General features: G+C 48.9%; 1 protein-coding gene across 2 annotated transcripts in view; it reads left to right on the forward strand.

Annotated features, from left to right (window-relative positions):
* The window catches only part of GATA4 (GATA binding protein 4), a 49,176-nt gene extending 25,093 nt beyond the window's left edge, over window positions 1–24,083 (forward strand). Inside the window, exons 2-6 of one of the 2 annotated variants that reach the window (XM_032635312.1) lie at window positions 10,815–10,984; window positions 11,990–12,115; window positions 19,561–19,648; window positions 21,213–21,343; window positions 22,400–24,083. In XM_032635312.1, coding sequence (XP_032491203.1) covers window positions 10,815–10,984; window positions 11,990–12,115; window positions 19,561–19,648; window positions 21,213–21,343; window positions 22,400–22,582 — 698 coding nt within the window. In that variant the 3' untranslated portion in view covers window positions 22,583–24,083. The remainder of the gene's footprint in view (window positions 1–10,814; window positions 10,985–11,989; window positions 12,116–19,560; window positions 19,649–21,212; window positions 21,344–22,399) is intronic. The other variant, XM_032635311.1, reaches the window with a different exon arrangement.
* Window positions 24,084–24,503: the final 420 nt, after the last annotated feature.

Below are 24,503 nucleotides of genomic sequence, written 5' to 3' on the forward strand. Positions count from 1 at the left end.
TAAGTTGTTTTCCCAGTCCTCTGCCATTGCAGAAACAAATGCCACATTGAGTATCCCCGTACGTCAGCCATTTTACGCAAGCGCCAGTGCATCTGCAGGATAAATTCCTGGAAGTGGAATTTCTAGATCAAGTGTGCAAGTGTTTATACTCTTCCTGAAATATTGTCATGTTGCCCATCTCCCTAGCCCCCGGCAGTACCATGTCCTGCTCTCCATCAATATCTGCCTGCTTGTTTCCCCACACCCCCCTCCCGGGGCACAATTAGGTAACTGAGGCAGGCTGGCAGGAGGCCTGGACTCCAAGGAGCCAGAAGCAGCGCCGGACTTTGTCCACAGCAAGATGGGCAGACAGCTTTTGATTAGCTTGTCATACATCCCCACACTTTCTGGTCCTGCCCCCTGTGGAAAGGACCTTCGTCTTTCCCTCTGTGGGGTGGGAAGAACAGTCTGTGCCATAGTGGATACCTGAGCCCAGAGAGGGCCACCTTTGTGGGCGGGGAGGCACCTGGGCCCACAGTGGAGAAGACACTTTGTCACTGGAATGAGAGGATCATGGGAAACTGAAGAAATGAAGTAGACATCTCTCTAATCCCTCGACTCCTAGGCAGAGATGCTTTTGAAAAGTAAATTAAAAATTGTATTAGTGTTTGGGATTCACAGATACACACTAGTATATGTGGGGGAAAATGGTATTAGTTATTTTGTAACAGCCTTATTAATATGCATTATGCAAATAATGTGTAATTTACATTCTCTAAAGTCCACTCATTTAAAGTGTGTAATTCAGCGGACTTTAGTATATTCACAGAGTTGCACATCCGTCTCACAATCAACTTGGGAACATTTTCATCGCTCCAAGAAGAGCCCTGAACCTATTAACAGTCACTCCCATTCCCTCTCCCCCAGCCCCTGGCAACCGCTAACCGACTTTCTGTCCCTGTGTATTTGCCCATTCTGGGCATTTCGTATGAATGGAACCACACATTCAGTGGTCTTTTGTGACCAGCTTCTTTCATGGTACATGATATTATTTTTAACCATCCCTTTCCCCCGAGCTCAGGGCTTTTGCATTGCTGTTCCCTCTGCCTCTAGCCCTGTTCCCCAAATACAGAGATGCTTATTTAATTAGCTGCTGATTTAATGAATTTGAGCTGTGTTATAGGAAGAGAAAATCTAAACATAGTCCATGTAATTGTCATTTTAAAAATCAACTCAAATTTTCATATTTTTTTTACTGCAGCTTAGTTTTCTTACTCATTCCCCTATCAGTGGAGATTTGGGTTGTTTCCAGTGTTTTGCCATGAACATCTTTTTTTTTTTTTAATAAAGTTATTTATTTTATTTACATTTTATTTTTTGGCTGCATTGGCTCTTCGTTGCTGCGTGCAGGCGAGCGGGGGCCACTCTTCATTGCGGTGCGTGGGCTTCTCATTGCGGTGGCTTCTCTTGTTGGGGAGCACGGGCTCTAGGCACGTGGGCTTCAGTAGTTGTGGCACGCAGGCTCAGTAGTTGTGGCTTGCGGGCTCTAGAGCACAGGCTCCGTAGTTGTGGCGCATGGGCCTAGTTGCTCCATGGCATGTGGGATCTTCCCGGACCAGGGCTCGAACCTGTGTCCCTTGCATTGGCAGGCGGATTCTTAATCACTGCGCCACCAGGGAAGCCCTGCCATGAACATCTTAAAAATAAATATTTCTCTCTTCCTCTGTCTCTCTGTGTGGTGGTGATGGGGTCCTTTTGATGTATACTAATGAATTATTAGAGCAGTTTTATCACTAGCAAGTGTGGGCTGGTTTTTAATGCATCACAGAGCACTCTTCCACATCCATCCATCTGTATATATAATTATATATACACATATTCTGTCAGCCGAATTATGATGTTTGTCCAGGAACATGCATCTTAGTGGCCAGGCAGGCAGGCCAGGGGCAGAGCCTTCAGATTGACACCATCCTACTGCTGCCTCATTAGAGGCTTTAGGATGCTGATTTGTTGAAATCTGATCGGTCAAAATGCACTGAGTTTCTGCTGTGTGCTGAGCACTGCAGATGGAGTGACCCAGCCTGAGAGCAGCGTGGTGCTCGCAGGGCAAAGATCAGGTCACGAAATGTTCTAGAAGCTTAAGTGAGTGACTCACCATCTCTGGACCTTGGTTTCTTCCACTGCATGTCCACGGAGTCACCCAAACACCTCTTCTAGTTTTTCGAGACTGAGTGCTTGCCCTCCCAGAAGCCTTAGAGCCAGCACAGGGCGACCAGGATGAGGGGCTGTTCAGAACTTACCAGGCCCAGAAAAGGAAGGGTAGGGTTTGGGCTCGATACCTGGAGTCCAGGAAGTAGCAAACATTTTCAATGGCTGATGGCCACCCAGGGATCCCGTGGCTGTAGCCGAGCCGAAGGCCGAACCCAGCCTGAACCCAGGGAGCTGGGAGATGTCAGTGACCAACTAGAGAACCCAGCATTTAGAGCAGTTTTCGGCACCTCTTTCCTTGCATTCTGCATGCACCCTGCCTGGGAGGTGGTGGCACTGGGGAGAAACGAGTGTGCAGGGGACCACGGGGGAATAAACGTGTCAGGGTTGTAGGTCTCATACCTGGAGTTCGGCCGCAAGTGGCCATACGTCTGATTTTAAGCCTGTTGTCCCAGAATAATTGGTAATAAGCACCTTTCCCTCAGAAGCGTGCCATTCTGGATGATGAGGTGTGTGGCATCCAAGCCAGCCCGAGGGGTGTTAGAAAAGAGGAGAGCCGGTGGTTCCGGATTTAAGAGGGTGGAGGCTACAGGACAGGGTGTCTGCTGAATGCAGCAGCCTATAGAGACCCTGGCTAGTCTTCACTCAGCGTCCCGCAGGGTTCTTCCCCAGGCCCCTCGGGGAAGACTCCAGGCAGCTCATCCACTGGGTAGAAATGGACAGGAGGGAGCCCACAACGGACGAGGAGACCACTGGGCAAAACAGTGTTCGTAAAAACACTTATTGTTAGAAGGGCAAACTACCGACGTTAGCAAGAGTTTTACACTAGAAATTATAACACAACACAATCTTTGAGTGTTTCCTGCTCAGTTCATTTGCCTACTTTGAAGACGGTCTCCCAGCCCGTGGATCACAGGTGGGAAGGGCCACAGTGACCCTCTCCTGGGAGTCTACGGGTGTTTAACTTCCAGATCTGGCAAACGAAGTCACATTCTCAGAACCTAACACCATAGAACTCTAAATAGCCGCATGGCAGTCTGTATCCATCATGGACTTAACTTTGCACAATGCAGGAGGCTCAGGACGTCATGGTCACTGAGGGTCAACTGTGAATTCTTAAGCACCGAGAAATTTCTCCTGGGCCAGTGACTGACCCATCTGTCACGGGGAAATTTTTACCCTGTAATTATATCCCTACACGTGCGGATTCTTTTTGTTGTTGTTGTTGTTGGGGGTAGGAGTTTATTTATTTGTTTTGGCTGTGCTGGGTCTTCGTTTCTGTGCGAGGGCTTTCTCTAGTTGCGGCGAGCGGGGGCCGCTCTTCATCGCGGTGCGCGGGCCTCTCACTGTCGCGGCCTCTCTTGTTGCGGAGCACAAGCTCCAGACGCGCAGGCTCAGTAGTTGTGGCTCACGGGCCCAGCCGCTCCGCAGCATGTGGGATCTTCCCAGACCAGGGCTCAAATCCGTGTCCCCTGCATCGGCAGGCAGACTCTCAACCACTGCGCCACCAGGAAAGCCCACGTGGGGATTCTTGAAGGCCACAGAGATGCAGGCTAGCAGGCATTTCCCAAGCTGGTGTGCTGGGGAGCACTGAGACACCCGTGCCCTGAGACGCTTCTGTGATCAGGTGAGCTGGGTAAACAGGGCATACCTGCGTCCTGGACTTCCTGTGGTCCTCGCCACTAACATGCAATGTTGCGACCCTAGAGTATCTTTCACGTACTGATTTTCGAACTGTTCGTGTTGACGCTGTCTGCTGCTGGGAAGAGAATTGAGTCCCCGACAGGATGGTCAAGCCATCTATCTGCCGGCAGGAGCTGGTGGGTCTTTGGGCCCACGGTTGAGAGGCTGCCCAGTCAGTCTGGGTTGAAATCCCAGCTCCTCTATTTCCTGGGCAAGACCTAACTTCTCTGAACCCCAGTGACATTCCTCTTTCTGGGCCTCCCTCCCACTCTGCCCCTGCTGTGCACACAGACCAGGTAGGAGTGGAGGTAGATACTTGGGAGCCTGTAGATCTTCAAGAGAGGAGCAGGTGGTCCACAGAAAGGAAAGATAGAGGCTTGTCTCTTCCCACAGCTCCTTCAGTGACAGGCACTGGTTGCCCAGTGAAGTCTTCGCCTCATGTTTCTCTGTGTGATGTGTAATTTCTCTTAGCTTATTAGGGGGTATTAACTCTTGGGAATATGCTGTAAATATTTTCCTCCAGTCTGTCATAGCAAGAGTTGTTCTTCAACCTCTTCTTTCTTTCCCTCCCTCCCCTTTTTCTTTCTCTTTCTCTCTTTCTCCCTTCCTTCCTCCCTCCCTTCCTTTCTCTCCCTTTCTTTCTTCTTTCTTTCTTTCCTCCTTCCTTCCTTCCTCTCTCTCTCTCCCTCCCTCCCTCCCTGTCTATCTCTTTCTCTTTCTTTCTCTCTCCATCCCTCCCTGTTTTTGGTGCTTTTGTTCCTTCCTTTCAGAATGTCCTTGCTTCTTTGTGATTTTTTTTTTAACCTGACTCATTCTTTAACTCTCACCTCAAGCCTGAAGCCAGGGTCCTAGGTAAATGCTGGAGGTGTGTGTGTGTGTGTGTGTGTGTGTGTGTGTGTGTGTGTGTCTGTGTGTGTGTGTGTTGGGGGTTGTGGTGGAAATCTATTTCCAGTACAATTACAGTATTCACCCAGAGAAAAGTGTAAAGGTCTCTCATATTATTCCGTGGCTATCCAGAAATGTAGTGTGCTAAATGTTTCATATAGATGATACTCAGCTTCCTTGTTTGTAAGTTTCTAAAGCTGTCTGCCCCTCGTGGATCGGGTCGGGATGTAGTGGATGCTTTCTGTGAACCCCAGCGTTTTGTTCTGGGCGCTCAGAGGCAGGGCCCCCGGCTCCGGCTCCGCAGGGCAGCTCCAGCCCAGCCCAGCGGGAACCGCTTCTATTCGGCAGGAGCTTCCAAAGTAGCTGCTCTAATCCCGCCAGCCTGACGTTGCCTGAGCTGTGTCCGCCCTCCCCACAGCAGCAGCCTGTCACAGGCTGGGCCTGACGAAGCCCAGAAGACTGAAGCCTCAGGAGCTGCCCCAAAACCTCGGGGTTTGTTTGCTTCTCACCAGGCGCCAGCCCCTGGGACAGAGCCGGGCCTGTCAGGAAATCCAGGCACAATCTCTGCTGAACTTTGGATGGGACTCGGGGCTGGGGTTCAGCATGGGACGTCTGGGTGGGGCTGGGGACTTTGTTCCTGAAGCCCCTTTGGCTCCGGGAGGTCTCCGGGCGGCCCCTCCCCTCTCTTTGCCGGCCTTAATTTGCAGCACTGAGTCGCTACCCTGGGCATGGGTAATTTCCGTTGTGTTTGTGTGTCTTCCCTCCGCAGATCGCAGAGAGATCTAGGATGGCTGAGGATGTGCTGCGGGGGGGAGGGGGGCCGGGTAGTGATTCAGTCCAGGCGTCACTGCAGTTTGTCACATTGAATGTAATTATTTGTTTTGGGTTGTGCATCCCCAGCTAGACAGAAACAACTTGGGGCAGAGATTTTTGCCCCAACTTGACCTAGTATATCTCTATGTCCATCACCTGCTACAGAGGCAGGTAGAGCAGACACACACGGCAAATGTTTGGGCTCCCCACCAGAAACCAGATGGACTCAGCACCTGAGGACTGAGGGAGAGGAGGGTCTCTCCCACCCGGGCTCGGGCTCAAGACCCAGCTCCCCTAGCAAGTGGAAGCCCCTCCAAAGAGGGAGGGTGTGACGGACACCCCTGTGGTGGAGCTCAGCGCAGAGCCAGGCTCTGTGGCTCTGACCCAGCAGCCCGCACACGCATGGCCCCATCCCTCAGCCTGAGCTCTCTCTCCAGCAGTCAGGAGACAAACCAGCTTTGGGGCCGCGCCCAGTGGGTGTTGCCAACCGCTATCCCGGCCTCTGAGTCCTCTCCCTCCTCCCCTCCACCTCCCCTCTCTTCCTCTCCTGGCGTTCTTCCTCCCAGCCCTGACTCGCCTGCTGGCCTGTGGGTGGGTTCCCCGAGATGGATGAGGCCGGGCATGGGAGGTCAGGTCCCTACCCGTGATTGCGTCAGCTCTCCGTGGGGAAGTCAGGGTGGGATCCTTCAACCTCCTGGCCCCCATTTTTCTTTCAGGCACTTGGGTGGGAGTAGTCTGCCTTAGTTCCTAGGACTATCGGTACTAAATTAGATGCCGAAGAAATCAGGCTGGGTTTGTTCCCCTCTTTAAAAAGAATTTTTTAAAGTGGGGCATGGATGGAAGTGAGGAGTTAGACCCCCATTCTTGGGGTGAGGGCACAGTTCATTTTCTCCTTTTGGTTGCTAAAATGATCACGAATTAATATTTCCCATGAGCAGAGCCCCGAGACCTGTCAACCTGCCTTCAAGTTCATTCCCTGCCCACAGGTCTCAAACTGGGCCAAGTCTGAGAGTGATAGACAATTTACAATTCTGAGAAAAGGTCAGATTCCCAAATCTCCTGGCTCTTTTATCTGTCCCTCCCCCAATATCCAGGCACCAAGGTTCTCCCTGGTTGTCCCCACTCCGTCCCAAACCCTCCAACCCTGACAATAACCCATCATTGTTATCTCATTTGGTGTTTGCAAAGCACTTTACAACCATTGTTGTGAGTTTTTCCTCTTATTTACAAAGTACTTTACAACTATTATTACAAGTCTTTCCTCTGAATGTGGGGTAAAGCTGACCCATTCCGAGAGCTGGATTCCCACTGCCTTCTAAGTGGTTGGTCCAATTCCCGTGATGCCCAGCACTGGGTGGGCGGGGCTTTCGTAATTCAAGGCCATGGCTGTGCCCTTCCTTATTAGAAATCAGGCTGCTGCCCACTTGCCCTCGGGAAGTTCCACCCAGTGCACGTCTGATGAAGTGGTTATTAGCAAGGTTCGCACCGTCAGATGATGGTGCTGGTTTGGGGCTCCCAGCCTGTCACCTCCCACCTCCCCCAGTGTGGGTGCTAAACAGCAGGGTTTGAACCTCTTTCTCTCCCTTCTTCAGTTCAAGGGGGGAAATATATGTATGTGTCAGATGTAAGAGAGTAAAACAGTCCCTTCCCCCAGAGTGTACTGGGAGCTGCTTGAGGTGATCAAAAAAATGTTTTTGTTTCGTTATTTTTTTTTCACATTTTAAAAGGTAAGCAATTATTACATTATAGAACGGTGTTTTAAAAAATGAAAAGTCCAGGGACTTCCCTGGTGGCACAGTGGTTAAGAATCCACCTGCCAAAGCAGGGGACACGGGTTCGAGCCCTGGTCCGGGAAGATCCCACATGCCATGGAGCAACTAAGCCCGTGCGCCACAACTACGGAGCCTGTGCTCTAGAGCCCGTGAACCACAACTACTGAGCCTGCGTGCCCCAACTACTGAAGCCCACGTGCCTAGAGCCTGTGCTCCGCAACAAGAGAAGCCACCGCAATGAGAAACCCGTGCACTGCAACGAAGACCCAACGCAGCCAAAAATAATTAAGTAAATTTAAAAAATAAAAAAATAAAAACAAAAAGTCTATACAATTTGATTAGCCTCATAGAAGCCCCTTCCTGGTAGTCTCAGCTGCCATCACAGTGTATTTGGTGTTTTGCGTGATGCATTTTTCATTTAACATGGGAGGTAGGCATTTTTCTTTATTGTTAGGTTGTCTTTGTCATCATCATTTACAATTATGTAACGTTCCATTGAGTGGGTCGGATGGCAAGATTTTCTGGTAGAAGATATGGAAACTTTGCCCATTTGGGGTTGTGGTGGTTTGTAAGGAGATGTGGTGCATCTGAGGGATGCTTTTAGGAAGCACGGCCTTCACCTCCCCATCCTTCCTTTGGCTGCTGTTGTAACACCTGACTCTTCAATCTGGGACTTCTACACTTCCTACCCTAGGCAAGAAGTCTCTGCCACCGTAATGCCCACCTTGTTTAAGATATGTGGCCCAATTGAATTCAGTAATATTTACTCCTTATTGATACTCTGACCCCATCTGCCCAACCAGGTCATTAGCATTCTGAGCTCCTGTGACATCTCTCGGAGTGCTGAAATAGCAGATGCTCAGTAAGTATTTGTCGGTGACAAATACACACTTGCCAACCTCCAGTGCCTTCCCCCAGCCTGTAAAATGGTTGCTTGACTGTGTAACCCATTCCGTGTGGCAAGAAGGCATTTCTAAGGCGAGCCTCGGTGCTGGGTTCTCAAGGTAGTCAGGCCAGTAACCAGCAGAGAGACCAGGACTGCTAGGGAGGCTCCTGGGCTGAGATCCTGTCCTGGGTGTAAAACAATAAATATGAAGAGAAAAGGGAATCTCCCCTCCAGAAAAGAGGAATGGATGGAGAAAGACCCTCTCCCTGTGCAGCCTTCTTTAGATGAACTGGAACATAGGAAAGAGGTTGGTTTGCTTATCTTTAAAAGGAAAAGAGTGTGAATCTTCATCGGTGAGAGGCACGTTCTGAAATATTTATGAGTGAAATGACAGAATGTCTGGGATTTTCTTCAAAAGAAATCAGGATGGGGGAAGTGGGTGGAGAAGGTGTACATGAGACAAGATTGGCCACAAATTGTTGGAAGCTGGATGGTGATTAAATAAGAGCTAATTTTCCTATTTGGGCCACTTTTTAATATGTTTAAATGTTCATTGTTAAAAAAAAAAAAAAACAGACTAATTGGGTTGTGGAAAAGGTGATGTAAAAAACCCTCCATCGTGATTTAGACAGGAACGCAGGGGATCAATTTAGAGGCTGTAGCGCCATCTAGTGTTGATTGCAAACACTCTACAAAATGAGGACATTGCCAGCGCCCCTCCTTGGTCTGAGGGCCTTTTGTGAGCTCCCCTGGCCTTTCCAGTCCCCTCACCGGAAGGCTGGGCCGAGGGAGCAGGGCTACTGGGCAAAGGCAGGTGGAGGGTGACGTGCAGGTTGTTCACTCCACGCCTCCCCCCCGGGTTTGGGGAAGCAAGCCGAGAACAGGAGTCATCGTGTCATGTGCGGCTCTCAAGGCAGGTGACCTTGCTGGAGGGTTCTCAGTGTGACCCAGGTGCAAAAATAGCCTCTCTTGTGACCGGTGTGTGCTCAGCTCCCCGGCCTGAGCAAACAGCCCCTCACACCTGCACACTGTTTACTCATAGTTACTTGTTTGCAGGTGCAAATGACTGTTTGTGTACCCAGAGTTGAGGAGAGGGCCTCCACCATCCTCTTCTCCAGCCCGAGTTCCCTCAGAGCAGGTAGCGAGGCCACAGAACTAGCAGAATGTGCGGCCTTAAACCCCAGGGTAAGGGGCTAGGCTGATGGAAGGAGAGCTCTTACCCTCCTCCCCAAGTCTCCCCCCTGAACTAGAGAAAAATCCACTTTTGCCTCTGGTAGTAGGACAAAAACAGTCTGAACACCAGGGTGGCTGTATTTAGGGACAGAAAATTTAGAAAGGATATAAAAATGTTCAAAATAGGAAGCATTTTGTATACATGGAGTCAGAGAGACTTCTGGAAGTTCTGAGCCAGACTTTATGTAGATCACAAGGAATAAGGAAACTGGCCGAGCCTGTCTCAGCAGGGTGACTGAAATGGCCACGAGTGAGATGAGTCAATTGTTAAATTCTGTAGACATGGAAGACAAAGGTGATGGGGAGGGAGGGGCCTGTGAGTGAGTGCAGGGAAATGGCAGGGATGGCCACGTTCCTGTGGACGGGTTCCACTCTAAAGCACCGTTGCTCATAATATGCACCTTTATTTTATGTTCCAATAAGCAAGAAAAATGTCAAGCTATGACACAGCGTATCATACGGATACATTGAAATGAGAAAAATGAGTTACAGCCTTTTTCTGCAGGAAAGTTTGAAAATTTCAAGAACTTTCAGAAAAAGATAGTCCCTCTGGCTCAGTAATTCTGTGTCTAGGCGAGTATCCTAAGGAATAAGCAGAAATGCTAAGATTAGCTTTCAAAATGAGCGGTGTCTACAAAAGTCAGAAACTGGCTAAGTAGAAGTCCAATGAGAATAAAGGATGGTGCAGTACTAGCATGGGATAATATACACTAAGATACGTTATAAAGAATTTCTAATGTGGGAAAATGCTTTGGTATGAGGTGAAAAAATGGGCTCAAAATGATACAGCTTGACCTCAAGTAGACAAAAATATGTCAATATATAAGACGTTGCAAAGGATCTAACAGAACAAGATGTTAATAACATGGTGATCTTTGAGTTACAGGATTATGTATGATTCCTATATTTTTTTACACATTCCAGCATTTAATTTTCCCGAAGTAAATATTTATTATATTTTTATTGAAAAGGAAATGAAATCTCAATTTTGAAAGGGAAAAAAGAGAGAAAGAAGGTCTTGAGTGGAACTCAGTGTTAGGTGAAACCCCGCCCCCGCCAGGCTCTGAAGAGAGAAACCCAGGCGCTCGTGGTCTCTACCACACTCTGTTCCCTTTCTCATGACCAGGGAGAGCCTGCTGTGTCTGGGATGCCGGGGGTAAGGTCCGCTTGCTAGGACAGCCCTCTGAGCCGGTTCCCAAGGCTTAGGGCCGAGCGAGGAAAAGCCAGGCAGCCCAAAGCGATCCGTCTTCCACTCCTTGCAGGGAGAGGGCATTATTTCCTTGGTGTCTAGATTCTCCGCTGTGAGATTTCTGGCATAAACAGAGAACTAATCCTCTGTATTGTTTCCCACCCAGTAGATGTGTTTGACGACTTCTCAGAAGGCAGAGAATGTGTCAACTGCGGGGCCATGTCCACCCCGCTGTGGCGGCGGGATGGGACGGGACACTACCTGTGCAACGCCTGCGGCCTCTACCACAAGATGAACGGCATCAACCGGCCCCTCATCAAGCCCCAGCGCCGCCTGGTAAGCCAGTGCCGGGCGCCCGGCAGCCAGGCTTCTCTCCCTCTGTCAGCTCCTGGCTTCAGGGCTCGGCCTTGGTGGGAAATTCCTGGTTTTGAGTTTGGGGCTTCAAGTCATGTTTCAGAGAAGGTGCAGGTTTAAGGGCTGGATGAGTGGCAAATAGTAATTTCTTACACCTTCGGAGTTGGCTTGAGCTACGAGGATGGTCCAGGCCATTTAGTTCAACCCCTTAATTATGCAGAAATGAACAGTGAGGCTCAGAAAAGCTAATGGCCTTGCCCATGGCCACTTAGACACTGAGTCTCCCCTCAGGGACCAGAGTCCAGACTTCCTGCTCCCCGACCCAGCATTGTCTGGTGTATCGCCTATGTTCACATCAACTCCACAAGGAAGGCTAATTCATCCTTTCTGTGTTGTGACTTACCCTGTTTTCAGTTGATCCGTTGATAAACCCAAAGACCAGGGAGATTATGTGGGGCATGCTGGGCCCTGTGGCTGGGGAAGAGTTGGAACCAAGTTTTTGTCTCCTAGTTTCCTGGTCTTTTCTACTAAAATTTGATTTTGACCAATTTGAACTAGCTTTCCACAGATATTAGGGAAAGAAGAACAGAGGGGATAAACCCTGGTGCTTCCCTTTCTTGAGGTCAGTTTTTGAAGACACTCGGACACAGTAATTCCTCACCCCCACTCACTCCCGGCCCCTGAGGCCCGGATTCGTTCTACTTTGGGGAGAAGCTTTTCTGCCTACAGTGTGCAGGGCTTGCTGGGCTTTTCCCTGACGCGAGTGACTGATAATGTTGCTGACGCCGCAGTTATGACCAGGATCTGCCATCCCCCTGCAGCACAGCCCTTTTGCTCCCACGCCCCCAGGAGAGGCTTAGGGACGCGGTGGCTGGTCTGAGACTCTCACACAGCCACGCCCCACACTCGCTGCCGGTGAAGCGAGATGCTAGGGCGCCTGCCGTGTCCTTGTCCTTGGACCTGAAGGGTCTGTCTCCTGTGTTGCAGTCCGCCTCCCGCCGAGTGGGCCTCTCCTGCGCCAACTGCCAGACTACCACCACCACTCTGTGGCGCCGCAACGCCGAGGGCGAGCCCGTGTGCAACGCCTGCGGCCTCTACATGAAGCTCCACGGCGTAAGGGTCCCCCCGACCGTGTCCCGCGCTTTCCTCCACCGCTCGGGTCTCACCCCTCTTCCTCCCTGCAGATCATAATTCATTTTCTCCTTCTTAACAAAGAAATGTAGATCTGGAAGGGACCTTAGAGACTGTCGTAGTGAGTTAGGGTTGCTATAGCAATACCATAGACTGGGCGGATTAAACAATAGCAATTAACCTCCATGGTTCTAGAGGCTGGAGCTCCGAGATCAGAGGCCAGCAGGGTCGAGGGAGGACCCCCTGTCCAGAGGCAGACTTCTCTCACTGTGTCCTCACTTGGTGGAAGGGGCAGAGGAACACTGTGGGGTCTCTATTATAAGGGCACTAATCCCATTCATGAAGGCTCCACCCTCATGACCTCATCACCTCCCAAAGGCCCCACTTCCTAATACCATCACCTTTCATGTTAGGTTTGTGCACATATGAATTTGACAGGGACACAGACATTCAGACCATAACAGAGACATTGCTATGGAACATCATTTCCATCTTTAACATTACATAAGTCTAATTCCCATCTCACAGGTGAAGAGACTAAAAAATAGTCTATATGTGTGTGGTAGTATGATATATAACAAAGGTAACAATTCAGTGGATAAGGGATAGCTTTTTAAGAATGACTGTATTGATATAATCTGGAAAACAAAAAGAAAACTTGACCTCTACCTCCTACCAAAAGCAAAAATAAGCTTGGATGTATTAAACATATGAAACATAAAACATCTTTAAATAGAGACAATAAAAATACTAGAAGAAAATGTAGAGGGGGAGTATTTATATAACCTTGAGGATGGGAGGAGACGTTTTCTTCAGCAAGTTTTCAAAACTCTTAAGTCATAAAAGAAAAATTAGATATAGTTGATTGTGGAACATTTCATATTAGTGTATGGAAAAAGATACCCCAAGAAAGTAAAACCAATATACACATGCATGAGAAAAAGGATTAATATTTCCAGAATACAGAGAGCTTCTACAAGCCTCTTTTTTTGCTGGCCACACGGCTTGTGGGATCTTAGTTCCCCAACCAGGGATCGAACTCGGGCCCTTGGCAGTGAAAGTGCAGAGTCCTAACCACTGGACCGCCAGGGAATTACCAAAGTTCTTTATGTTCTAATTTGGAACAATCTCCATTACACAGTGCTTAAAAACGAAGTCCGTGCAGAACACTGTACATAGCATGGTTCCAGTTTTATAAAGAAAGAGGGAGAACATAATTTATATGTAGTTGCTTATATATACATTGAACACTTTTGGATGGATGAATACACATACATATGTATATAGATATGTACATGTGCACACATGTTTGAGAACTTTTTAAAATGTAAGAAACAGGCTGTTATTCCAATTGCCTCATGGGCAGAGGATTGATAGTAGTAAGATGGGAGGGGTTGTTATTAACTTAATCTCATGCATCTTTTCATGTTTTCTTGTTATAATGAGCTTAAAAATGTCTAAAAATAGAGAAAGCCCATGCACAGCAACAAAGAGCCAACACAGCCAAAAAAAAAAAAAAGTCTAAAAATATAGTTAAGAATACTCATAAGAAAACATATTGACCCTTGAACAATGCAGGGGTTAGGGGTGCCGACCTTCTGCACTCAAAAATCCATTTCTAACCTATAGTCTGCCCTACATGTACGTGATTTCTCCTTACCCGTGGCTCCACATGTGCCGAGTCAACCAACCACGGATCATGTGGTGCTGTAGTATTTACTCTTGAAAAAAAATCCACGTTTAAGTGGACCCATGCAGTTCAAACTCATGTTGTTCAAGGGTCAACTTTTGTAAGAAGTGTATACAAGGATACTTGTTGAATCACTGTAATAATGAAAATGGAGGAAAAAAACCTTTGGGAGGAAAATGGTTAAAGAAACTATCGTTCTTCAATAGGGGAACGATAAAAGGAGCTGATAGAGGAATATTATGTAGGTATTAAAAGGATTGTGTCTGTAAAAAATTAGAAATAGAATTACTATATGATACAGCAATCTGTTTCTGGTGTAGATCCAAAAAGAATTGAAAGCAGAATCTCGAACAAACATTTGTATGCTCACGTTCACAGCAGCATTATTCGCAATAGCCAAAAGGTGGAAGCAACCCATGTGTCCATTGATGGATGGATGGATAAGCAAAATGTGGTCTACACATACGATGGGATATTATTCAGCCTTCAAAAGGAAGGAAGTTCTGGGCTTCCCTGGTGGCGCAGTGGTTGAGAGCCCACCTGCCGATGCAGGGGACACGGGTTCGTGCCCCGGTCCGGGAAGATTCCACATGCCGCGGAGCGGCTGGGCCCGTGAGCCATGGCCGCTGAGCCTGCACGTCCGGAGCCTGTGCTCCACAACAAAAAGGAAGGAAGTTTTGACACAGGCTACAACACGCATAGACCTTGAGGACGTGGTGCTAAATGAAAGAAGCCAGCCACAAAAAGACAAACACAGTGTGATTCCGCTTATATGAGGTCCCAGAGGAGTCAAATTCCTAAAGACAGAAAGTAGAATAGTGGTTGCCAAGGGCTGAGGGGACGGGGAAATGAGAAGTGACCAGTTAATGAGCAGAGTTCAGTTCTGCAAAATGAAAAGTGCTCTGGAGATGGATGGTGGTGATGGTTCATAGCAATGCAAGTATACTTTTTTTTTTTTTAAGGAGTCTCATGAAATGTTATTCAATTTCAAGGGTACAGACAAGAAGCAAATTTCACAAAGAAATAATGCAGCAATGTAGTTACTGGCTTGGATGGCTGTACTTGGGGTTGTTCAGAGTGCTAAGAACTACGTGGATTATCAGCTATCCAGTTTTCTCCATTCTTCAGCTCTTTGCCACACGAGGATCCATTAGTCCTAACTAGAATGGAAATGAGGTGTACTTACCGAGATAAAATTTTATTCTTAGGATGCCAGAAAATGTAGAACATCTTTCTGAAGTAATAGAGGCTTCAGTCTGTAAGTGGGTCACTTATTTCCCCAATAGGTTTACCTCTAAGTCAACTTGAAGCACAGTCTTCAGGATTTCAAGCTTAAAATAGTGGTTTAAACTATTTTCATCCTAAAATATTTTAAAATGGTTACACTGACTGGAAATTCCCTGAAATGAAACAGCTCAGTTATATTTGATAACTCTGCAGCACCCCAAATTCATTAGACACATTTAATGCATAGTTCCCAGAACTGCAATAATACAACCATAACCATTCTAATCGTATCATAGTTTAATAAGATATTGACTGGTCCCTCTAGATAAAGTCTACAAAGCAAAGGACTGAGCAGGTCTGTTGCCACGTCTCCTCAACGGCTCTATAGTAGGCACAAGCAGTTGAGCTTTTACTTTAAGGTTATTAAGAGTTACTAAATTGGGGCACTTCCCTGGTGGCACAGTGGTTAAGAATCTGCCTGCCAATGCAGGGGACATGGGTTCGAGCCCTGGTCCGGGAAGATCCCACATGCCGCGGAGCAATTAAGCCTGTGTGCCACAACTACTGAGCCTGCGCTCTAGAGCCCGTGCGCCACAACTACGGAAGCCCGTGTGCCTAGAGCCCGTGCTCCGCAACAAGAGAAGCCACTGCAATGAGAAGCCCGCACACCGCAACAAAGTAGCCCCTGCTCACCGCAACTAGAGAAAGCCCGTGCGCAGCAACAAAGACACAAAGCAGCCAAAAATAAATAAATAAAGTTATTAAAAAAAAAAAAAAAGAGTTACTAAATTGACAGTGATTGAGTGAATTTGTAAAGTATCCTCACCGTTTTTTCAATTCATTAAGAGGTGAAATGATAATCTTAGAATAAGGATAAAAGGATTATAGGTGCATTGGAAAATTAAAATGATTGGATTTGATATGGCTGCTAATAGCCCACAGTTAAATAGAAGGAAAAAAAGTGGGGAGGGAAAGCCTTTCTGATCCACACCAAATTTCATACAATTACGCATAAGATTGTGTTTAGGTACAAATCCACTGCAATTCAAGTTTTTAGACAGAGGCCAATTATAAATTCATTATTTTGAAGTCAAAAGTACTTATCACATCTTCTAGATCCCACTTAAATAAAGTCTTCTTAAAAACTTATTGCTTTTTTTTTTGCGGTACGCGGGCCTACTCACTGTTGTGGCCTCTCCCGTTGTGGAGCACAGGCTCCGGACGCGCAGGCTCAGCGGCCATGGCTCACGGGCCCAGCCGCTCCGCGGCATGTGGGATCTTCCCGGACCGGGGCACGAACCCGTGTCCCCTGCATCGGCAGGCGGACTCTCAGCCACTGCGCCACCAGGGAAGCCCAAAAACTTATTTCTTAATAGTCATATTTTAAACCACTAGGTTTCAGTAGGCTGGTGAATAGACATACTCTATATCAATACTAGAGGACATACTTTACATGAAAAATCATAGCAAGGCAGTTTACCAGAATTCTCATAGAAATGCACATTAGCCTATTTTACATGGCACCTGTAAATAGCATCTGAGGAAATTTTTACAAAGATAATTCAGTAGTCTTGGTAATAATGTACACTAAAACTTTGGCATCTGTGTCCCATTTTTAAATCAACCAATAGTTCTATCAGTTCCTGCAAGCAGCCTACTTGAATATGACAGTCGACTCACCAGTAAAATTTCAGTGCCATTTATCAACGTATTATGATGAAAAACTTTAATTAAAATAAATTCATCCACCTAGGATTTTAATTGATTTTTATAGATGAGAAGGAACCTGAATGATTCTATTTATGATACATTTATAAATCAAGTAAGAATCTGGCAAGACCTCCAAAGCCAGTGGGAAATGATCTGTCTGATGCCTGCGGTGGGAAGGGTATAAAGCACAGCTGTTAAAAGATGGTGACTGGCAGAAAACAAAGTTTTTCTATTTTCTAGTGACGCTGGCAGAAAAAAATACTGCTTCAAGATTTGGACACACAGAGATACATCTGCCAGTGCAAATGTCTATCACTAGGTCCCCTCTCCTTTTAAAAAAGATATATTAGAATACGCATTCTCAAATGGGGGTGGTGTCACCCCCAAGTAGGACCAAAAAGAACCCCTAGTCTTTTCATGTATAAAGCAGATATAATACATATACAGCATATCTATGATATTAAAATTCATTGGGGGAATTCCCTGGCGGTCCAGTGGTTAGGACTCCATGCTTTAACTGGCGAGGGCTCGGGTTCAATCCCTGGTTGGGGAACTAAGATCCCACAAGCTGTGTGGCACGGCCAAAAAAATTCATTGGGGCACTATTTAAAAAAAAAAAAGTTTAAAAGGCTTGGGGGGTGGGGTTGATGAAAAAACGTTTTAAGGGGGCTTCCCTGATGACGCAGTAGTTGAGAGTCCGCCAGCCGATGCAGGGGACACGGGTTCGTGCCCCGGTCCGGGAAGATCCCACATGCCGCGGAGCGGCTAGGCCCGTGAGCCATGGCCGCTGAGCCTGCGCGTCCGGAGCCTGTGCTCCGGCAACGGGAGAGGCCACAACAGTGAGAGGCCCGCGTACCACAAACAAACAAACAAAAGTTTTAAGAAACACTGAATTAGTGACTCAGTCACATGCATTTCTTCTCCCCACCATCACTATGCTATGTCAAAATACCCTGTGGCATTTTTGGTATTTGGAATTTTCATAAGAACATTATGTCTCTAGGACAATACTCCCAGAATAATTAAGATTAAGAAATTTATCATCAGCTCTAAACACATTTAATTACGGCATCTAAGAGGAGACTTATTCTTAGAAACTGACACCAAGTTAGGAAAATCAATTAACATACATCTGATCATAATTACGAGTACAATCTTAACGTCTATGTTAAGAATTACAGGTTTGAGATTGGCACTGGCAGCCGAAATTCAAAATTGCCACCTAAAATTCAAAATGAAAATCTGCGCAGTCTTTTTAGAAAGCATTCCCTTTCTTTACACTATCCTGTCACAGGTGACTTTATCCATTAATGCGAGTATACTTGACACTACTGAACGCACACTTGATAATGCTTAAGATGGTAAATTTTATGTGATGTGCATTTTATGACAATTTTTTAGAAAAAGTAGTGAGGTGGGTGGGGATAAACACGAGGACAGGATTCTTCTGAAGTCAGGATGGTCTTCAAGAGGTGGGCACAGGGCGGGGGGGGAGGGGGTGGCAGGGCAGGGAGGGGAGGATACTTTCCTCCACGAGTGGGAGTGCTGTCTCATCTGACTCTCAGTTGACTAGAAGGCAGTTCGAGTTCACGTATGCTACTGCACTTCTCTTTTTTTTTTGGCCGCACCATGCGCGGCTTGTGGGCTCTTAGTTCCCTGACCAGGGATTGAACCCGGGCCCTCAGCAGTGAGAGTGCAGAGTTCTAACCACTGGACCGCCAGGGAATTCCCGGCACTTCTTTCTTAACAATTCCATGTTCACATCTCCGACGTGGTCATCACTTGTCCTTCTGTGTTTGCAGGTGTGGCCTCTGCTAGTCCCATATGGGAGAGTAGCACAGACCAGGGGCTAAACAATTGGGTTGGCCAGGCCTGAAAGAAGCCAGCTGTGGGGCAGGCACACTATTTTAAACTAGTAGAAAGATGGCCCTGCAGGCCTGCCCCCGACACCTGTTTAGGCATCTTGAATGGTTCAGGAGTGTGATGCCCGACAGTCACTGCTTGTTTAGGAGAATTCAGACGCCCTAAAGGGCTGTCATAAAGGACTCAGGCACTGGCCACAGGGCAGTCTCTCCACCATTGTCCCCGCTGCTCCCGACCCCCATGGAAACCACCACTTGCCCCAGCCAGGCTCAGCACGGTGCAGAGCTGCTCCGTGTAGAGTGACTTTACATCCCCACTCTCCAGGCCGCCTCAGGGCGTGCCCATGGTCTTGGCATAGCTATTAATAGCACCCCATCTTCACTCACACAGTGTCCCAGTGTGGCTGATCAGGTAGCGGCTTTAGCACATACTGTTCTTGCTGCTTGAAATGTCTGCCCCTCATCTACTTGACAGTCTCCTACAACCCAGGCATCACCTCCTCAGGGAGGCCTGCCTTGATGTGCCCATGTGCCACTTTCCCTCCCCCAGCCCGGGACACAGTTCAGTGTTTCTTTTCTATTTTCCCTCATCACCTAATGAATCTGGTTATCTTCTATCTGTCCGTCTTTCCCAACTGTGAACCTCTGGAGAGAAGGGACTTTAGGTCTTTGTTTCTCCAGAGTTTAGTATAATACCCAGCATGGAATAGACATGCTCAACACATGTTTTTTTTTGGTAGAATTGATTTCTTGCTCAGCAGGAGTTCCAGGCCTGATTCACTCAGTCTCAGCCCCAAGGTTTGTAGAGGAATTGCATAGATCTGTGTGTGTCTCTGTGTGTGTGTGTGTGTGTGTGTGTGTGTGTGTGTGTGTGTGTAAATAATGTCACGGATCAGGTACAAATGGAAAACCACATATATTGACTTGTGACCCCCTAGGTCCCCAGGCCTCTTGCGATGCGGAAAGAGGGGATTCAAACCAGAAAACGGAAGCCCAAGAACCTTAACAAATCGAAGACACCAGCAGGTGAGAAAAAGATCGATGTGTAATTATATGAATAACTCAGTAGCTCTCAGAGTGTGTGAGCATCGTGTATGCTCAGGTGGGCCAGCCCAGGCTACCAGGGTGTAATGATAGCATCGTCCATCCCCGGCCGTTCAGGACAGAATGCATAACCCAGTGCAAAAGTAACATCACCATGGAACATATTGGGAGCTTTTAAAGCAGGCTCAACTCATGTTGTGGCCTGGTTTTTGCCAGTTGCAAAGACTGCAGAGGTCCAGCTGGACCGGTTGAGGGCCTGGAGGAAAAAGGAACATGAGTCAGTCCCTCCATCTTTGGTGCTCCAGCCACTCAGGAACTCAAGTTCTTTCTATTTGCTTTGGGCTAAGTGGGGTGCAGGAAGACAGGGTCCTGTGAGTCATGTTCAGATTGATTTGTAACATTAATTTGTAAGCCAGTGTATAATTAACATCATGTAGTACTCTGTACCTTGCCAAGCTCCTTCACAAATATTATCTCATTGATCTTTACAGACGCCCATGAGACCCCGTTTATGATCTCCATTTTACTAATGAGCAAGCTGAGGCTCAGAGAGGGCAATGACATCACAAGGGTCACACAGCTGTGAATGGGTAGAGCTGGAATTTAAACCCGAGTTTTCACTTCAGGGCCCATATTCTGTTCAATATATACTCTGCCTTCTCAATTTCTAGATTTCAGAATGAGGACTACTTGGGTCCCCTACCAAGAGCACTCCCTCCTCAGTACCGCTGTCAAATTAAAGATTTCACTGGAAAATGTGGCAGTTGTGGAGAAATTAAGTCGGCTGATATGATGGAAAGTTTATCTTCTAATCTAAGGCCTGACAAAGTCAGATAAGTTTCCCTGTTCCACTGCTAAGAACATGACCAAAGTTCTCCTTTTCCAGATTCGACAGTGGCTCGCTCCTTCTGGCAGTCATGTCTTAGCAGAGCGTTCACTGGCTCACACCAGGTCCTCGGCCTTTCTCCCTGCTTCCACATTGTTTATATGAACAGCACCTTCCCCTGGGGAACTTCATCTCTTTACATGGTGGGGTCCCAGCGGGAGCAGGCATTGGTTCAGGTGTACAATCCCCTATCCGAAATTCCAAATCCAGGGAGCTAGATTAGGCAGTAAAATGTAATCTGAACTGACACAGGCTAGTTACAGTCTTCAGTTATCCCATGTGCGAATATTCCCATGTTTTGCTGTAGGACTATTAATGTATTTAATTACGGGGTGTTGTCCCAGACCCCGCTGCAGGTATTCTGTTAATACTCAGTCTTTGTCCTTTTTAAAATCCAAAAGTTTGAATCCTGAGACACACGTAGCCCCAAGTGTTTGGGATAAGCGGTGGGGAGACTGTCATCTGAAAAAGTTCCCTTGAAATTCTGCTACTTCTGCTTCATTGTGAGAACCGTTGCCCTGCACTGATGGAAGGACCCTGCTTCTCTCCCCAGCAAATGTAGACAAGCCGTTAGCGCGGATCTGCCCTGGCTGTCTCCAAGGGCCGCCATCCGTTTGTCCCTGCCCCTGGGCTGGGTGTCCTGACTCTGCCTTGTTCCAGGTCCCTCGGGCAGTGAGAGCCTCCCTCCCACCACCAGCGCTTCCACCAGCAGCAGCGCAGAAGAGATGCGTCCCATCAAGACAGAGCCTGGGCTCTCATCCCACTATGGGCACAGCAGCTCCCTGTCGCAGGTACTGCTCATTGCGGGGTAGACTCCAGGCGGCCAGGCCCCCGCCCGAGGCAAGGGGCTGTCTGCACGAGGATATGTCTCAGCACATCTGATCAAGCTACAGCGATTTGGACACACGACCGTCATGCACGCGTTTAGCAGTTCCTCTGTGCCAGGACCCGTGTGCTGGCACACAACATTGCTACAACTGGAATCAGAGTGCGGCCGCTGTGTGGGAGGCGGAGCGGGGCTTTCTAGGCCAGTCTGTCTCCTAAGTAAGGGTGGCTTGACCTTGGCCTTGAGGGTGGGTAGATCTTAACAGGAGGAAGGGGAGGAGGAGGCCCCTCCTGGTGTGGGCAAAGGTGTAGAAGCTGCAGAGGGCAGGGCGGGCGGGCTGGGGTTGGTGAGGAGGTCATAGGCAGGATGCCATTGTCACGAGGGTTGGCTGCGGGTCCAGCTTCACATGTGTGTCCAGAAGACGGGCCAGCAGGACCCTCGTTTCCCTCTGTCAGATACAATGGCAATCCTGCTCCTCTAGCCCCTTCCCTGTGTGGTTCCCCCATCCGGGATCAGGATGCCCCCAAGCTTGGTCACGGTCTCCCATTAACTGATCTCTTCTCCGCCTGTACTTGAGGCGGGCGAGTCCTAAGGAGCCTTCTGCCGTCAGGGTGAAGAGAAGCTGGTGCCCTGGGGCCAGGAGACCCAGGAGCCCCTTCTGGGCAGGGGCGGGGATGGCTTCCTTCTGAAAATGGAGATTGATGGTGAAAAGACTAGAAAATGCCTCGTGTGACCGCCAGAGGCTTCTGAGAAACCAGAATAGTCACAAAGCTACTGGGTCAGTGCTCAGAAGCAGCTGACGAGTCACGCAGACCCCCTGCATCCCATAGCACACAGGGGTCAGGGGAACAGAGTGCTGCCTCTCCTGCCCTTGTCCTTTGGCCCTGTCCTCTCGTCCCCTTCCTGGGGTGGGAGCCAGCCTGGGCACAGCTGTGGAATGGGGCTTCCCTCTCCAGCCCAGACCCCCTCCTGAGCCCCAGGAGGGATCCCATTGACCGCATCTTATACTTCTCGCTTTCAGACGTTCTCGGTCAGCGCGATGTCCGGCCACGGGTCCTCCATCCACCCAGTCCTCTCGGCCCTGAAGCTCTCTCCGCAAGGTTATGCGTCTTCTGTCAACCAGTCACCACAGGCCAGCTCCAAGCAGGACCCTTGGAACAGCCTGGCCTTGGCTGACAGTCACGGGGACATAATCACTGCATAATGTCACCTCCTTCCCTCCTTGGATTCCTGCATGGACTTGGGACTGGGAGGACAGCAGAGATGAGGCTCTGGGCTCCCAGGGGCCGGCCTGCTCTGTCTGGGAATGACTCCAGACAACAACTGGGAAGAAACTTGAAGTCAATGATTTGGTTAGGGGAGCGGGCGCTGGATTTTATTGGATAGCTTTGCAAGGTGGGGGACTGGAGAGAGTGCAGACTCTGATCTGGAAGAGACACCCCCCCTTCGCTAGATCACAATTAGGCCCCTTCCACGGAGTTGCAGACCCTTTCTCATTTTCTGCCTCACCACCCCTGACAAGAGACGAGATGTCCTTCTCCCTTGTCTTTCCACCGCTGTGGCCCGGAATGGTGGTTTTTCCACGGTGTTCCCGGCACGGGGGATCCGAGGGCAGGGTGCCGGGGCCCCTGCTCCAGCCTGAATCAGGGTATCTGATGGACATGTGTTTGGACGCCTTGGCCCCTCGGCGGGTCCTGCCCTCGCCCAACACTCCCCTTCCGGCTCGGCACACCTGCATCCCTCATACTGAATCTTGACTCCAGAAACACGGGGTAGGGCCAGTGTTACCAGATGCTCCGTGGGGAGATGGAGGAGGGGCCGCTTCTCCCACCGCAAAGTGGCTTCGGCAAACTCGCAATCTGGCAACTTTGCCTCCCACGCAAGTTCCTTCCGCGGCTAAAATCGCTCCTTCTCTTCATCCCCGAGGCCTCTGAAAATAAGCGCCCCTCCACTGCTCTCGGTGATTCAGCTCTGCCCGCAGCTTGAACACGTCCCCAAATCCTTCTTCCACCCCGTCACGCTCAGGGGGGTCCTGAGTAAGAACAAAAACGGTTCTGGTGCTGAAGCAAGTTTGACTAGCATTCATGCAAGACTTGAGATCTTTCTGGAGAGGATATCTAGTGGACACCATCGCCGGGCCTGGGGCCGCGCTGCGCGGGGCGGGGTTGTCAGCCTGGAATTTGCGCATGCGCCGTGGTTCCGCGGAGACGCGTCTGTTGCCGGGACTGCCGACCGAGGGCATCCGAGGGGCGTAGCTCCTGCACCCACGTCCTTTCTCCAGCAGCAGTCTTTTGTCCAGGAGGCCAAATGCTAGGGGCTTCTCAACATAATTTCAAACCAACACAACTCATGGAAGAAAGACGACGAGTGATGAGAAGACACCGGGCGGGCGGCCGGGGTGGGGGGTGCCCTCCCACTCTCGCGGGCTGGGAATCGGCCTCCTCTCCACGTTGCTGTCTCTGCCGTGGCCCTGGGCTCACGAAGACGCTTCCTTCCGTGTCCTGGCTGCCAACAGAATGTAGCTGACTGGCCTTCCTCTGTGCTACTCCAAACACCCAGCCCCCAGCCCAAATCCTCCTGGCGGTAGCAGAGAGTATCTTTAAACCCAGGTTCTGTTTTAATCATTTACATCGCTTTCTTCTGAGAAAGCCGCCTTCATATACCTTCCTTAATCCACAAACCTGCTAACGTTGTCTTAAGGTGAAATGGCTGTAAAATCAGTATTTAACTAATAAATTTATCTGTATTCCTCTTTCCCTTCTCCTCCTCCCTCTGAGGTCTTTCCTGGGAGGTTCGCTGCTGCCCTTTGCAAGGCAGCCCTGAGCCACTGAGGCCCCTTTGCTGATCCGCTCGCAGGCTGCGTCTGAATCGTTTCTCCCTTCATTCCTTTCGGCAGTTGGCCGAGGCTTCCTCTGTGTGTGTCGGGGGCTAGTGACAAGGACTAGCTTGTGACCTTGACAGGTAACCTCTAGGCTTGGTTTCCTAGGAGAGGGTTGGACCAGCCCTTAACTAAATTTCCTGTGGCCCAGAAGTTGCCTCCCAACGAAGGGGGCATTTTTAGACCTCCCCTCGGGTACACCAGTGGCTGGAGCATGAGGCAGAGCTGCAGGGCAGTGGTCTCTCCA

The sequence above is a fragment of the Phocoena sinus genome, chromosome 6 (genome assembly GCF_008692025.1).
Source record: "Phocoena sinus isolate mPhoSin1 chromosome 6, mPhoSin1.pri, whole genome shotgun sequence".
In the NCBI taxonomy this organism is placed as follows: Eukaryota; Metazoa; Chordata; class Mammalia; order Artiodactyla; family Phocoenidae; genus Phocoena; species Phocoena sinus.